The sequence below is a fragment of the Lepus europaeus genome, chromosome 11 (genome assembly GCF_033115175.1).
Source record: "Lepus europaeus isolate LE1 chromosome 11, mLepTim1.pri, whole genome shotgun sequence".
NCBI lineage: Eukaryota > Metazoa > Chordata > Mammalia > Lagomorpha > Leporidae > Lepus > Lepus europaeus.
The window spans coordinates 107,476,654-107,492,749 of record NC_084837.1 but is presented as its reverse complement, the minus strand read 5'-3'; the positions used below and the strand labels follow the sequence as shown (position 1 = coordinate 107,492,749).

Sequence of the window (16,096 nt, the reverse complement as noted above, 5' to 3'; positions counted from 1 at the left end):
TCCATGTTCACAGGGAAGAAGACTTCATAGTGTAGAGATAGCAGTTCTTCTCAAGTAGATCTACAGAGTCAATGCAATCCCAATCAAAATCTCAAACTTATTTTGTGGAGATAAACAAATTGACTAAAGTGTATAAAGAGAGGCAAAAAATCCACAAGAGCCCAGTGAATATCAAAAGAACAGAACTGGAAGGACTAACGATACCCATCTTCAAGATCTACTATATAGCTGATGATGAAGACCATGCAGTAGTGGTGAACAAAGAGACAGACAGACTGATCAAACAGAGCAGAGAGCTCAAGAACAGATCCATATAAGCAGGGTCAACCGACCTTTGACAAAGGGGTAAAGACAATATAATGCAGCAAAGACAGTTTTTCAACAGTACAGGAATAACTAAACACCACCTATAAAAATGTCTGGACATTGATCATACACAAAAATTAACTGAAAGTGGATCACAGACTCAAATGTGAAACACAGAACTATAAAACCCCTTGAAAATAATTCAGAAAAAAAATTCTAGGTGGCCCTGGGTATGGTGATGACTTTTTACACATCATACCAAAGGCACAATCCATGAAAGAAAAAATAAGCTGGACTTCTTTAAATTAAAAATTTCTGCTATATGAGGCACTGTCAAGAGAATGAAAGATGAGCCACAGACTGGGAGAAAAATATATTGCAAAACACACACCTGATAAAGAACATACAAAAATTCTTAAAATTCAACAAGAAAACAAATTAACAAAGAATTTAAAAATAGGCCAAAGATTTAACAGTCACCTCAATAAAGAAGACATACAGATGGGAAATAAGCAAATGAAAAGATGCTTTGCTTCCTACCCCATCAGGGAAACAGACTCAAACAATAGCGAGCTATTCTGCACACTAATAGAATGGCTGAAATCCAGAACAGACAGCACCCCGCTGGCAAGGATGTGGAGCCACAGGAACTCTCACTCACTGTTGGTGGGAATGCAAAACGGTACAGCTACTCTGGAAAACAGTTTTTCAACTGTTCATAAAATTCAACATCCCCTTGCCATAAATCCAGCAATCATGGTCTTTGGTATTTACCAAAAAGACATGAGTTGAAGACATATGTCCACAAGAACACCTGCATATGGATGTTTATAGTAGTCTGATGCCTAAGTGCCAGAATCTGAAAGAAGCCAGGGTGTCCTTCGAGTGGGCAAATGAATAAAGTATAATACATCCAGACAATGGACTGTTACTCAGCACTAGTCATGACAAATGAGCTATCACAAGCCGTGAGAAGTCATGGAGAAAACACAGGTATATATTACAAAGTGAAAAAAGTCAATCTCAACAGGTACATATTGTTGACTCCTACCATGAAGTATTTTGGAAAAGCCAAAACTAGGGACACAGTAAAATGACCAATGGCTGCCAGGGGTTAGGAGGGTAGGAGGAATGAAGAGACGGAGTACAGAAGATTTTGAGAGCAGTGAAACTACTCAGTGTGGCACTGGAATTAATGGTGGGTTCACAACATTATACTTGTGTGCCGACCCACAGAATGTACAACAGTAAGAGTGCAATCTTTGGGTGGTAACTGTCAGTGCTAGTTCACCAATTGCAATGACTGTACAACACTGGGGAGGGATAATGACAATGGTGAAATCTACGTATGTGTGGGGGTAGTTGAAGTTTCTGTACCTTCCTCTCAATATTCCTATGAACATAAAGCTGCTCTAAAACAAGTGTTTGTGTTTATGTGTTTTCCATACATATTTTTAAATGCTGCCATTTTCCTGACTACAGAAGGAACACAAACAGTACGCTGCAGCCAATTCTTGCGATGATCCAGTGGTCAGAAACAGCTGATTAAGCTATGGTAGGGGAAGCCTGGTAGGAACATGAGGCTGTAGGAGTTGATGTCATTAACTACGGTGGGAATCAGAAATGTGAAGATCAAAAGCAGACACTACAGAAAACAAACACCCAGGGACACCTGTCACAGAGGGACAGGAATAACACCCAGTCAAAAATCAAAATCCAAATGACACAGTTACAGGCTGTTCACATCCAGAGGCTGCTGTTAAGGATCCATCACTTTTGGGGGCTGGCGCCGTGGTTCACTTGGCTAATCCTCCGCCTGCGGCACTGGCATCTCATATGGGCACGGGGTTCTAGTCCCGGTTGCTCCTCTTCCAGTCCAGCTCTCTGCTGTGGCCCCAGGGAGCAGTGGAAGACGGCCCAAGTGCTTGGGCCCCTGTATCCAAAGGGAGAAGCACCTGGCTCCTGGCTTCAGATTGGCGCAGTGCCGCCCATAGCAGCCATTTGGGGAGTGAACCTGTAGCCGTTTAGGTTGACCCTTGGGAGCAGTGAACTTGAGTCTGTGACCAAAGTGAGAGTGGATGGTGGGGGCGCTGACAGGGAGACTTCCTGCAGCCCCCCCCCCAGTGCGTGCCTCAGCCGCCTCTGGCTGTCCGAGGGCCGCGCTGGCCTGCGCGTTCTCCCAGCCTATCCCTGCCTGAAGAACAGACCTCAATCACCAGTTTGATCCAGATTCCCAGCTCTGATCCCAGTGCCCCCTGGGGAAACGCCTCCCAGGTGTGTGTGCGTGTGTGTGCTGTGCCCTCGGGCCTCTGGAACCAGTGGTCAGCCACCTGGGAGAGCATAAACGCCATGTGACAAAAAAAAAAAAAAAAAAAAAATCTCTCTGTATCTCTCTCTCACTGTCTGTAACTCTACCTCTCAAATTAAAAAAAAAAAAAATCATCACTTTCTAAGCAACCTGCTATTGTAAACTTCATTTCCTATTTAATCTAATAGTTCTTCATTTAGCAGAGGTTTAGTTTTTAGTGTTTTCTTTTTAAATTTTCCAAAATCTTAGTTTCCATGACATTTGTATTATGTATGTATATGTGGTTTTTTTCTTCCCATCTTGAAGGAGGGAATCCTCTCCACAAATCTTCACCCCACTTCACAGGCCCTGAGACTTCTGCAGTTTTCCCAACAGATGAGCGCAGAAAGTAGAACTCCCGATTTCTCTAGTTCACCAGCTCCTCCTCAAGTGAAGAGAAGACCAAGATCCTATCCCCTGGGTAGAGCTCCTAAGCTTCAAAAAGGAAACAGGCTCTGTCTTGCTGCCTACTGCAAGGAGCAGTAACGAAGCATCCTCCCTGGTTCCCTGTGGCTCAGCAACCCAGAGCAGAGCCCAGGGCCTCTCTTCAGATACCAGCAGGAGGCCTGCTCTCTGGACCTTTTTATGACACCCACTTTTGCCAGGAAGGCTGCAGTCCCCTATGCAGATCTGAGGACTATGAGCAGGTCCAGGGGCTAGACGTGGAGGCAGGTGACAGGGGGCAACCTCTGGCCTGTGTTTCAAAGTCCTTTCTCCACCTTCAGCTTCCCAGGCTGCCCTGATGGTGAGGAGTGACACAAGAAGGCTGAGCCTCTGCCCTCCATATTGGCAACTTGGTCCTGTACCCAGGCAGGGAAAACTACGAAGATAATGATGGACTGACTAGTATATCAAACTTTCACCATCTTCTTATCTTTTTGAACTTGAATTGTTTTTCCACCTGCTACAAGATCAGCTTTTGCATATCCTTCACTGACACTCAAATTTTGACTTGATTTGTAATATTCGTATGGCTTCAGTTTTTGTCTACTTAATCTTTTAACAGTTTGCCAGTGACACCTAGGTTAAAATATCCCCCAAACCATGTGCCTATAGGTTCAACTTACAATTCTACTTTTGTCCTGTATTCTTTGTTATGACGGCTGACAGTTAATCACTTCTGAAATGTATAATTATTCATATGAAATTGATCCTTATGCCATAATTCATTTGCCATCACTTCTATTTTCCTATTAATACTGCCAAATCTACTTCATTTCTGAGTGACATATCTGACCCAAAGCTTTGGTGTTTAGCCTCGTTCATTATGCTTTATAGTAGTTTTTTTATGTAAAAACTTTTGGATTTATATCTTTCTAACAAAATTTCCTTAAGTACTCCACCTCCTTTGTGGGGGATTTCATAATTTATTATCTGCCACAACTGTTTGGATCAGTTGGATTCTCAGTGTGGTTTTTGGTCCTGTTTTTAGGAATTTTAACACAAGGTTGATTTGCGTTATCCAAGCTGTGTCACATTTTCTTTTATCTTTTACAACATGTCAGATGAATATCTTGCTTTTAAATCTACAAGGGGAAAACTTAAAGATTTCATAAATACTCTAAAACCTCCACCAAAATCATAAATTACAGTAAGGCATGTGCCCATGTGCTTAAGTCACTGTTCTCAAAGCCTTTTCTCGTCTACCATTCATATACTTTTACCCATCTGTCCATCACTGGTAAGCTATAAACACTGACAGTTTCCAGCATAACTTCTCTATTCCTGAAGTCTACTTCACTTCCTCTACAGAGTACCTTCCAGCAAGACCATCAGAAGAGACCTGGACATTCCAAGACTTCACTGAGCTCTCCATGTGCTAACCTGAATGACAACTTGGTCAAACAGGAAATAACTGAGGCACATGCTGTTCTGTCCACCGAGCTACCCGGTGCCTTAATGCTAACGGCAGATTCCAAGCACTGATGCATGCAGAGAAAACTATTAGGAAGGGTTTTCCACTGGCTCTCCTTCCCTGTGCCTACTGTCTAGGGGTGGGACCTCAGTTCCATGCATTTAAAGCAAGAACCTAGATTCCAGCGGTGTGTCAGAGCAGATTCTCTGACGTCAACATCTATTAACAGAGCAGGCATCCATTCAGAGTCACACGGCTGTCCCACTGTAGGAGAGCTCGTGGCACTGTCTGTCAAATTCGGAGATGCACTTATTTTCCACTTTTCACGACACATGCAGCTGCCAACTTCGCCTATCACTCACATTTCAGGAGAAAAATGGGAAGAAAAGGTCTCCAGTGTTTCAATGCCTCCACCATCCTTACCCCCCAATATCAGCTTATAGGTTGTTGAAAACAGGCTCTGGCTCACCTCTAAATCTCACCTTGTCTAACGTGGGGAAAGTGATCTAAAAGCACGCACAGTTCTAAGGGGGCACAGTTAGCCTTATTCTACCCTCTAGCCTTCTGTCCATTTCTTTTCCTTCTGTAATAAACTTTGCATTTTGTGAGACTTAGAGTAAAATTAGTATAAAACAATAATCATGTCAGGAAAGCATGTGAAGAAAAGACCAAGCCTCCCCCCTTGTGGCTTACTGGCAGAATGCTCACGTTAGGAAATCAATGGCTCTCACTCTGCTGCATGACTGAATGAATCACTACTTTTTTTTTTTTTTAAAACGGGAAGAGATTCTTAGGGATCATCTTCCAATACTGCAACCTTTCAGATGAGGAAACTGAGACTCGGAAAGTGGTAATGGGAAACAAGCAGCCACAAGTGAAAAGTGCAAAGGCTCAGCAGGTTCACAGCTTCTGTTTCTATTACATCTCCATTATCTGAACTTGTTTGCTCAGTACGACCTTTCAGTACCAAGTACACCAAGGCTTCCATAATTTACCGCAGACATGGGAAATTACATGTCATTATACTGCCCGAGACAAAATCTGTTCAAAAACAAAAAAATTAACATTTTCTTAAAAAATAAAAAGCACAAGCTTTGGAGTCAAGCAAGCTTTTTAACGTTAGTTCTGCCACTTAGTACGTGAGTATGCTAAACAAGTTGCTCAATGTTTTTGAGTCTTATCTAATAAATATTAATATTTATTTCAAACAACTATTACAATAATTTAATGAAAGAAGCAGCTACTTGGCATAGTAGCAAAGATACTGCTTGGAACCCCGGCATCCCAGTTCAGAGTGCCAGCCAGCTCTGGTCCCAATTCTAGCTTCCTGCTAACGTATGCCCTGGGAGGCAGCAGGTGAGAGCTCAAGTAGGAGACCCAGGTGGAGTTCCTGGCTCCCAGCTTTATCCTGACCCAGTCCTGGCTGTTGAGGGCATTTAGGGAGTGAATCAGCAGACAGGAAATCTGTCTCTTTTTCTGCTTTTCAAACAAATAAAACTTAAACAAAATGCAGTCTAAGTACATTCCATGGTGTTCACACAATGTCAAAATCATGTTAATGCACCTCTCAGTATGTATCTTAAAGTCACACATGGCGGTGGGCATTGTAGATTACTGGGATAAGCCACCTCTAGGATGCCTGCATCACAAATGGGAGTTCCTGGTTCAAATCCTGGCTACTCCACTTCCAATCCAGCTACCTGGATGGAGTGTCAGACTCTTGACTTCAACGTGACCCAGTGCTGACTGCTGTGGGCCTTTGGGGAGTGAAAGAGCAGATGGAAGACTTCTTCCTCTCTCTCTCTCTCTCTCTCTGATCTGCCTTTCAAGTAGGTTAAAAAAAAATAAGTAAATATTAACAAAAAATACAATGTAATAATTTAAATAAAGTGACTAACTCAAAACCTAGTATATGTACATCCTCAATAAGGTTAGCTGCTTTCCATACTAATGTCTCCCAGGGTTGGTATAAAAGTTGAGATAAATGTGTATTTGACTATCTCAAGAAGATACACAAGGCACTGCCAGAAAATGCAGGGAGCTAAGAGACAGGGTGGGAGAATGCCTGTGGTCTAAACACTTTTGTACATTTTGAATGTATTCATAGAATAAAGTTTAAAAACATCAATTGTATAGAATGGCTTGATTTTCAAACACCAGTGTAATCTGCCATATTAACAAGCTAAAGAAGAAAAACCACATGATTATATTAATCAAAACAGGAAAGGCACACAACAAAATCTGACATTCATTCATAATAATGACTCAGAAAAATGGGAATATTTTAGGACGTCCTCAACTTGATAAAGAACATTTAAAAACAGCTGACAGCTCACATTACTTCTGATGGTGAAAGATTAAATGTTTTCCCTCTATGATCAGAAACAAGGCGAGGGTGTCTGCCATAACCACTCTTATTCAAATAGTGCTGGAAGTTTTAGCCAATGCATTGAGGAAAAACAGCAGACACCTCAGAAAAGAAGAAATAAAACAGTTCCTATTTGCAGATGACATGATTATCTTATAGCAAATCCTAAGGAATTCACAAAAAAACTGCTAGAACTAAAAAGCAAATTCAGCAAAGTCACAGATTTAAGAGCTAAACATAAATCAATATTATTTCCACATACCAGGAATGAATATGTGGGCACAAAAATTGAATATATATCATTTCTAACTGCTCAAAAGATGAAAAATGATGTGTGAATCTGTCACAACATGTATTAGATGTATATGCCAAAACCTACAAAATGATAATGAAAGAAATCAAATAGCTAAACAAATTAATGGAGAGACACTGGACTCAACACAGTGTTCATGGACTCAACAGAGAAAACATGCCAATTCTCCCCAAACTAACACACAGGCTTATACAATTCCACCAAAGTCCTAGCAAGATGTTTTGCAGAAGGTTATTAGAAAATTTATGCGGAAAGACATAGGCCCTTGAAAAGCTTTTTTTTAAAGCAATTTTTTAAAAAGTAAAATAATGGGGGTTGAGACAACCTGCCTTATTTTAAGACATATTTATAGCAACAGTAATTAAGACAAACTGGTACTACTGGAAAGACAGACCAGTGGAACAGAAAGACACTCAGAAACACACCCATGCAAATGTACTTTTAACAAAGGCACAAAAGTAACTCAATGCAAGAGTGGTAGCCTTTTCAACAAATGTTTAGACATTCAGAGACAGAAACCATGAACCTTGACCCAAGTCTCATAGTTTACATGGTAATTACTGCAAAATAAAGCAGTCTTCAAGGAAAAAGGTAAAATCTTATTATATCGAGAAAAAGAATAAGAAAATCTTCAGGATCCAGTGGAAGGCAAAGAGTTCTCAACCTGACTCCAAAAGCAAGGTAAATTCACACTAGGAAGTACCACTGAGCAATAAAGAGGAACCAACTATTAATATGCACAACAACTTTCTTAAGTTTCTACAGAATTATACTGAATGGAAAAAAGCCAGTTTACAAAAGCTAACACATTGTTGGGTTCCATTTCTACAGTATGGTTTTGATTCCATTTCTGTAACATTCTTGAACAAACAGATTTTAGAAACACAGAGAACAGGTCAAAGGGCTGTCAGGGATCCAGGAGGGTTTAAGGGTAGGAAACACACAGATGCAACATGAGAGGCCCTTGTGGTGGTGAGACTGTTCTCCAGCTCCATTCTATCAATGTCGATGTCCTGGTGTGATGTTGTACTACCGTGTTACAAGAAGTTACCACGGGGAGAGTCCAAAGATACTGGGTAAACAGTACAAGAGAACTCTATAATTTCTTACAAGTGTAGGTGAATCTACAATTATCTGAGAATAAAGCTTAACTGAAAATCAGTCATAAGTAAAATCCACAAAGAGTTTTAGACTCTGACTTACCCAAAGCCCCACCCGTCTATTGCGCTGGTAAACACCACATTTCCCTGTTCTGGAGAGAAGTAAAGGTGAGAGTCATCCGTGTCCTCCAAGCCAGTGCTCCAGTCATACACCTGCTCGCCTTGCTCAGAGTTGGGATTCACCTGGGATTCAGTCTCTCTCTCTGCTCTTTCTTCTAGGACTTTAGAAGTAAAAAGAGTTCCTGTGAGTGCATTAATCTAGGAGAGATGTGAAAATGGCAGAGGGTCATTCAGATGCGTGGCACGGTCATGGCAGGAGACACACTGTCTAACCTTCCTGAGAACGACAAGCGTCAGTTACAGTTTGGGTTTCCATTAAGCACACATGGATGGAGGTGACATTTACAGTCAATGAATAACTTACATATCATTAACCTATCCTTTAAAAATACAGCAAAACCGCATCACAGTCTTCTCTCCTTATCTACAGGGGATCCTTTCCAAGATCCCAGTGGATGCTCAAAACCTCCCACAGGACCAAACTCAATGTGTCTATCACTATGCAAACAAGCCTGCCACAAAGTTTAATTTACAAATTAGACACAGTAGGAGATTAACAATAACTGATAATAAAATAGAAAAACTGCAACAATGCACATAATAAAACTGACAACTCTACTACTCATGTTCTTTGGGGTTATCATCAATTAAAACAAAGGTTACTTGGACATACCCACACCACAGCAGAACTCTGATATCTGAGACAGCTTCTAAGTGACTGACAAGCAGGTATTTAGGAATGTTGGACAAAAACCGACTCACGTACTAAAACAGGATGCAGTGGGACAGCATGAGACCTTGCCACTCAGAATGGCATGCAACTAACATCTTACTGTTTCTGGCATTTCCCATTTAGCACTTTCAGTATTTTAGATTTCCTGGAATGTGGACAACTGAAATCATGGAAAGCAAATCATGGCTAGGAGGGGGCTACTGTGTAAGACTTTTGAAAGGTTTTCTGTGTGATGATGATGATGTGATTGGTTTTATGTAAATGCAGTTGAGTCACTTCCTTGTTTTTCAGTTCTGGAGCCTGTAATCTAGGAACTCACTGTTTCTAAACCCTCTTAAGTCTAGTTTGTAACTGCTGTCAACTCCTCCACCCATTTCTTACATCAACTGTTAAACAAGTGTTTAACAAGTGTCTCTGGGGCAGACTTGTGGCACACACGGTGAAGTTACCACCTGGGAGGCCACATCCCTTCACAGAGTGCCTGACATCAAGTCCCATTTTCACTTCTGATCCAGCTCCTGTTAATAGACGTTCCAGGAAGAAGCAGAGAACGGCTCAAGTACTAGAGTCCTTGGGAATTGGCTTATTTCATAATAGTCTCCAACTACATCCATTTTGTTGCAAAAGACAGGATTTCATTCTATTTTATAGTATTCCATCATGTACATGTACCACATTTTCTTTATCCAGTTGTTAGTTGATGGACATCAGACTTGATTCCGTATCTGTTACTGTAAATTGAGCTGCTATAAACATGGTGGTACAGCTAACTCTTTCATATGCTAATTTCATACTCTGAGTAAATCCCCAGGAGTGGGATGACTGGGTCACATGGTAGATCAACTTTCAGATTTTCAAGGAAATTCCATACTGTTCCACAATGGCTGTACTACTATTAGTGTAACTTTTTTTCCATATCCTCACCAGCATTTTTATTTTTTTTTTACTTTTGGATGACAGCCATTCTAACCAGGGTGAACTGAAGCCTCACTGTGGTTTTCATTTGCATTTCCCTGATGGCTAGTGATCCTGGCATTTATTTTTTCATGTGCCTGTTGGCCATTATAACTGCCTGTTCACGTATTTAGCTCATTTTTTAAATGGATTGTTTGCTTCTTATTGCTGAGTTTCTTGAGCTCCTTATATATTCTGAATATTAATCCTTTATCAGATGTATAGTTTGCAAATATTTTCTCCTATTCTGTTGGTTGCTCCTTTCACTTTGTTGTTTCCCTTTCTTCTTGGCTTGATGTAATCCCATTTGTCTATTTTTGCTTTTACTGCCTGGGCTTTTGGGGTTTTATCTAAGAAGTCCTTGCCTATTCCAAAGTCTTGCAGTGTTTCTCTTGTTTTCCTCTAGTAATTTGATGGTTTCAGGTCTTAGGTATAGATCCTTCATTCATTTTTGTACAGGGCATAGGGGTAGGCATCTTGTTTCATAAGGTCATTGTTTTTTACTGCTCTAACATCATCCCCTACCCCCTCCTTTAGCAAATAAATATTTTTAAGTGGTTGTCATCAAATGGTTTTCCACATTCTTGAAGAAGAAATTTCAAACTCTCATGTTTGGAATACAAGATCCACCAAAATCTAAGTTCTGTATTCCTCTCTCCCATCTCTTCATGCTCAATATGGTCTAGATCTTCAGCTATAACAAACAATTTGCAGTTCCTTGAATGAAACATTGTGTTCTATCTTTTCTTGTCTGACTCACTTCTCTTTTGAATGGACTTCCCTTAATTCCATATCTAGCAAATATTTACCCTTCTTCCACCTCAGGCTTCCTGCCTCTCTTCCCTTCTGATCCAGACTGGATGAAGTGGCCCTCATCAACGCTCCCAAGTCACACCCTAGACTTATCTAACTGTTCTCCAAACACTTCTTTTTTAACCACACAGTGGGCTCTTTGACAACAGGGACTCAGACCAGGCCATCTTTCTGTGCACAGTCCCTACACACAGTGAATATTCAGTGACTCGCCTACTAAACACATATTTACGTAAATATCTGCTGAATAAATAAGTGAGTGAATGCATTGGGCAAAATTTCATCTAAAGACAAGTAACAGGATAACCAGAGTCTCTCCTAATACTGCTTTACTCTGGAACCAAACTTCAGAGTTCTGAACGAGAGAGATTACTGCATAAGCTTTGTACTGAAGGGAGCGTCCCGAAGATGGCGGGGGCTCCTGAGAGCACGCCTGCTCTGTTGCCTCTCTTGTAGCGTGAAAGCTGCAACACAGGGATCCGAAGTGCGAAAGTGCTCAGCAGTGACCTTCCTGCAGCCATGTCTCACACGCCACTCAGTGACTCCCTTCCAAGTCTTCTGAGTGCCAGTTACACAGGAAGAACAGAATACCTGCTCCAAAATATTCTTTAGGTGAGAATAGGCCTCCAGTGGGGTGAACTTCAGCTCCACTATCAAGCGATCTATCTTATTAATCACCAAAACAGGACGGATGTTTTCAAGCCAGGCTTGTCGCAGAACTGCCTGGGTCTGATAAAAACAGAACGAAAAATGCTAAACTCATTATTTGAAATAATTAGAGTACATTTGCAAACGCTGATTAATAACCAAACACAGTACTTCTTATACTCCTTCATCATAACTCAGACAATGCATTCACGAGGCAGTCACAAAATGCATATATATAGAGACCCAGGGTTTTTTCATATTATGTAATATCCATGTATATTCTGAAAGACCTCTGTACACATGAATTTCACTTCTTTTTTGCACCAAAATAAACTCATGTATTAATTCCATTTTCACACACATAAAACACATTTAGTTAAATAACTGTAAAACAAACAGTCATGCTACTAGCAAACAGGACCCAGAAACCCCACGGTGGACCTCCCTCATCACTGACCACAACCTCATCTCTTAGAGGATTTTGCTCCAGGAGGAAACCTCAGACTATGGCCATGCTTCTCACACTGCGTGCCTATGCCTTCCGGGTATCAGAAGCAAGGTGACAGAATAGTCACAGTGCCTCTTCTTGGATTATATTTCTTCCACCTGAGTAATTTATTTGTTATTTTTAAAAAGACATTAATACAATCATGTGTATATTAAGGTAAGGAATAGAATATAAAAACGACATTTTTTTTTTTATTTGACAGGTAGAGTTATAGACAGTCTAGAGACAGAGAGAAAGGTCTTCCTTCCGTTGGTTCACTCCCAAATGGCCGCCATGGCTGGTGCTGCGCCGATCTGAAGCCAGGAGCCAGGTGCTTCCTCCTGGTCTCCCATGCAAGTGCAGGGGCCCAAGCACTTGGGCCATCCTCCACTGCCCTCCTGGGTCAGAGCAGAGAGCTGGACTGGAAGAGGAGCAACTGGGACTACAACCCGGCGCCCATATGGGATGCCAGTGCCACAGGCGGAGGATTAACCAAGTGAGTCATGGCGCTGGCCCAAAGATGCCATTTTAAAACATGTTAAGTTTAGGGGCCAATGCTGTGGCATAGCAGGTAAAGCCATCGCCTGCAGTGCCTGCATCCCATATGAGTGCCGGTTCAAGTCCCAGCTGCTCCACTTTCAATCCAGATCTCTGCTATGGCCTTGGAAAGCAGTGGAAGACGGCCCAAGTGCTTGGGCCCCTGCACCCCCTTGGGAGACCAGGAGGAAGCTTCTGGTTCCTGGCTTCAGATCGGCCCAGCCCTGGCTGTTGCAGCCATTTGGGGAATGAACCAGCGGATGGAAGACTTCGCTCTTTCTCTGCCTCTCTGTAAGTCTGCCTTTCAAATCAATCAATAAATCTTTTTTTTTTTTTAAATATATGTTTAAAAAAAATTAAACAAGATGAACTTGGAGAGGCACTCAGCTCCATCTCCACCAGACCTATCGGAGTATGTTCCCTCAGGCCTCAGGGCGAGCTCTAATGCCTTTGGTAGCACCAGATGAGAGTGGATCCTCTCCCAAGTCACCATTTTTCCCATTTCAGCTAAATCTAAAAGGTTATCACGCACTTGAACCCGAAAACCTCTAATGCGAGTCATCGTGTCTAGGATCCTTTCGCAGCCCCGGCGATCTAACGCGACCGCGGCCTGGAACGGGGCTGACAGTGAAACATAAAAACAGATTTCCAGCTGTCAGGGAAATGCCGCGGTGGACGTGAAGACCCGCGGTCAGTTCTCCCTGGGCCACCGTTACCTGCGGACAGACTCCCTCCACGGCATCCACCACGATGATGCACCCGTCACAGATGCGCACGGCTGTCGACACCTCGGAGGAGAAGTCCACGTGTCCGGGAGAGTCGATCAGATTAATCAGGTACTCGCCCTCACCTGAAACAAAATGTGAAAACCTGTGTGCAAAGTGCGCAGCGCTCTTCCTCAGACATTCTCGAATACGAAAGCTCCCCAGAAAAGACTAAACACGACGGAGGCAAAAGCTCAATCAACAGCTGCCATTCCAACTTTTCTCACTGATGAGACGGCGGATGATTTTATACAGCATCTGTATAAAATGTTGGAAGCCTATTATTCTAAGTTATTACCAATCACGAAGGCCTTGGCATGAGTCAGGCACTGCACTACATATTCTTCAAACACTAATCACAGGTTATTACATCCTTACAATATCCCTATGAGACGAATGTCACTGTTCTCATTTTCAGATTAGGAAACTGACACTGAAAGAAACCAGTGCCTAAGGGCTAAGAGTGAAAGCTGTTTAAAAGCCCCAAACGCTAGAAACAAAGCAGTAGGCAGTAGGCCAAGTTCTTCCCTAGAATTTCTCATCGAGCAACGCATGGATCTGCTCCATCAAAACTTAGACCCAATTCTACAAAAGGAATATAGGAGCAGCTGCTCTATGCTTTCCTATATATTACTTCCTTTAATATTCACAACAAAAAACACCTATGAGGTTTATAGCAGGTGAACCAATCATCCGGACCTGTCCAGCGTCAGCACGAAAATTTCTATATCCCATCTCCCAAGCAGACCAGAACAACTGGTCACCCTTAACAAAGTTTTACCATTAAAACAGAATTTAGGAGGCTGGCGTTGTGTTTAAGAGGGTAAAGCCACGGGCATCCCATATGGGGGTGCCAGTTTGACTCCTGCTTGCTCCACTTCTGATACAGCTCCCTGCTAATGCACCTAGGAAAGCAGTGGAGGGTGGCCAAAGTGCTTGGGTCCCTGTATCCACTTGGGAATCCTGGAAGAAGCTCCTGGCTCCTGGCTTCGGATTGGCGCAGCTCCGGCAGTTGCGGCCATCTGGGGAGTGAACCAACGGATTGAAGACCTCTCTCTCTCTCTCTTTCTCTGCCTCTCCTCTCTTTGTGTAACTCTGAGTTTCAAATAAATAAAAAAAATCTTAAAAAAAAAAAAAGAAGTGGAGCAGTTGGGACTGGAACCAGCACCCATATGAGATGCTGGCATATTAGATGGCCATGAGCCACAACGCTAGCCCCACACATTATGCTTTTTTAAAACTTGTTTTCTTGAAAGTCATCTACTATTTTGCATGTATAAGGATCAAATAATAAAATACATTAAAAAAAGTTATAGGGTTTATCACAATAGACATTATTACTAACTGTTAGCAGAAATTAGAAACCATTTTTTTAAAAAATTTTTTTGACAGATAGAGTTAGACAGTGAGAGAGACAGAGAGAAAGGTCTTCCTTCCGTTGGTTCACCCCCCAAATGGCCACTATGGCAGGAGCTGTGCCGATCCGAAGCCAGGAGCCAGGTGCTTCCTCCTGATTTCCCATACAGGTGCAGGGGCCCAAGCACCTGGGCCATCCTCCACTGCCTTCCCGGGCCACAGCAGAGAGCTGGACTGGAAGAGGAGCAACCGGGACTACAACCCGGCGCCCATATGGGATGTCTGCGCTGCAGGCGGAAGATTAACCAAGTGAGCCACGGCGCCGGCCTGAAACCATTTTTTAAGTATGCCAAATGATCTTTCTGATTGGTAACATGGTCCTAGAGCTATGTATTGCATTAATCCCTGCTATGGCATTCAGGGACAAAAAATTCTACTGCCTTATTTCCAGGCATCCAAAATAAATTTCTTCATTTCAAGGGACTAATCTAATAAGTCAAACAACAATTCAATTTTTTTATGTTCCAGGCAATTGAAAAAAAAGAAAAAAGTTGAAAGGCCATGAGTTAAGCACGAGAAATGCCTTCCAGACAATTTCTGCTGCTTCCTGAGGGTTCGCGAAAAGAGACTTGCAAGCAGTTAAAGTGCAACAGGTCACTGTTTCACAGAAACCAGTTACTCCTCACCAGCACCCGCAAAAATGTCTCCTCTGTGAACAGTAAAACCTCATGGAAGGAATTCAGTGTTCAATATCTTGAACACTATAGAGATGCTCACGAAAGCACACACACAAAGCTCCAGAGAAAACTTTCCTTGAAATAAAGGAAAAGAGAGGGGCCGGCGCTGTGGCGTAGTGGGTAAAGCCACCGCCTGCAGTGTTGGCGTCCCATAAGGGCGCTGGTTTGAATCCCAGCTGCTCCACTTCGATCCAGCTTTCTGCTACGGCCTGGGAAAGCAGTAGAAGATGGCGCAAATCCTTGGGCCCCTGCACCTGTGAGACCCGGAAGAAGCTCCTAGCTTCGGATCGGCGCAGCTCCAGCTGTTGCAGCCAACTGGGGAGTGAATCAGCGGATGGAAGACCTCTCTCTCTTTCTGCCTCTGCTTTTCTGTGTAACTCTGACTTTCAAATAAATAAATAATTAAAAAAAAAAATGAAGAGAGACAAACTGAAGCTGTGGACAGAGATCTGAAAGCTTTTAAAGTATCGTTTATATTTCAGTATATTAGTAGAAATACTGTATCTAACAACAGAAAAAAACAGGAAGACAGGCAGAACCTGAGTTATCTGACTAAACTTCTTACATATTAACAAACAACAATGATGTTCATAAATTATACCCCAACTAGAATCACAAGACTCACTCCCTCCTACCATCCTTTTCTATTTTAAATCAA

At 42.2% G+C, this 16,096-nt stretch overlaps 1 protein-coding gene across 1 annotated transcript in view; it reads right to left on the bottom strand.

Moving 5' to 3' along the window:
- The window catches only part of EFL1 (elongation factor like GTPase 1), a 143,431-nt gene that overhangs the window by 107,249 nt on the left and 20,086 nt on the right, over positions 1-16,096 (bottom strand). The window contains exons 5-7 of the mRNA XM_062206334.1: positions 13,298-13,431; positions 11,501-11,638; positions 8,393-8,607 (exon numbers count right to left, since the gene is read on the bottom strand). Of these exons, the coding sequence (XP_062062318.1) occupies positions 8,393-8,607; positions 11,501-11,638; positions 13,298-13,431 (487 nt within the window). The remainder of the gene's footprint in view (positions 1-8,392; positions 8,608-11,500; positions 11,639-13,297; positions 13,432-16,096) is intronic.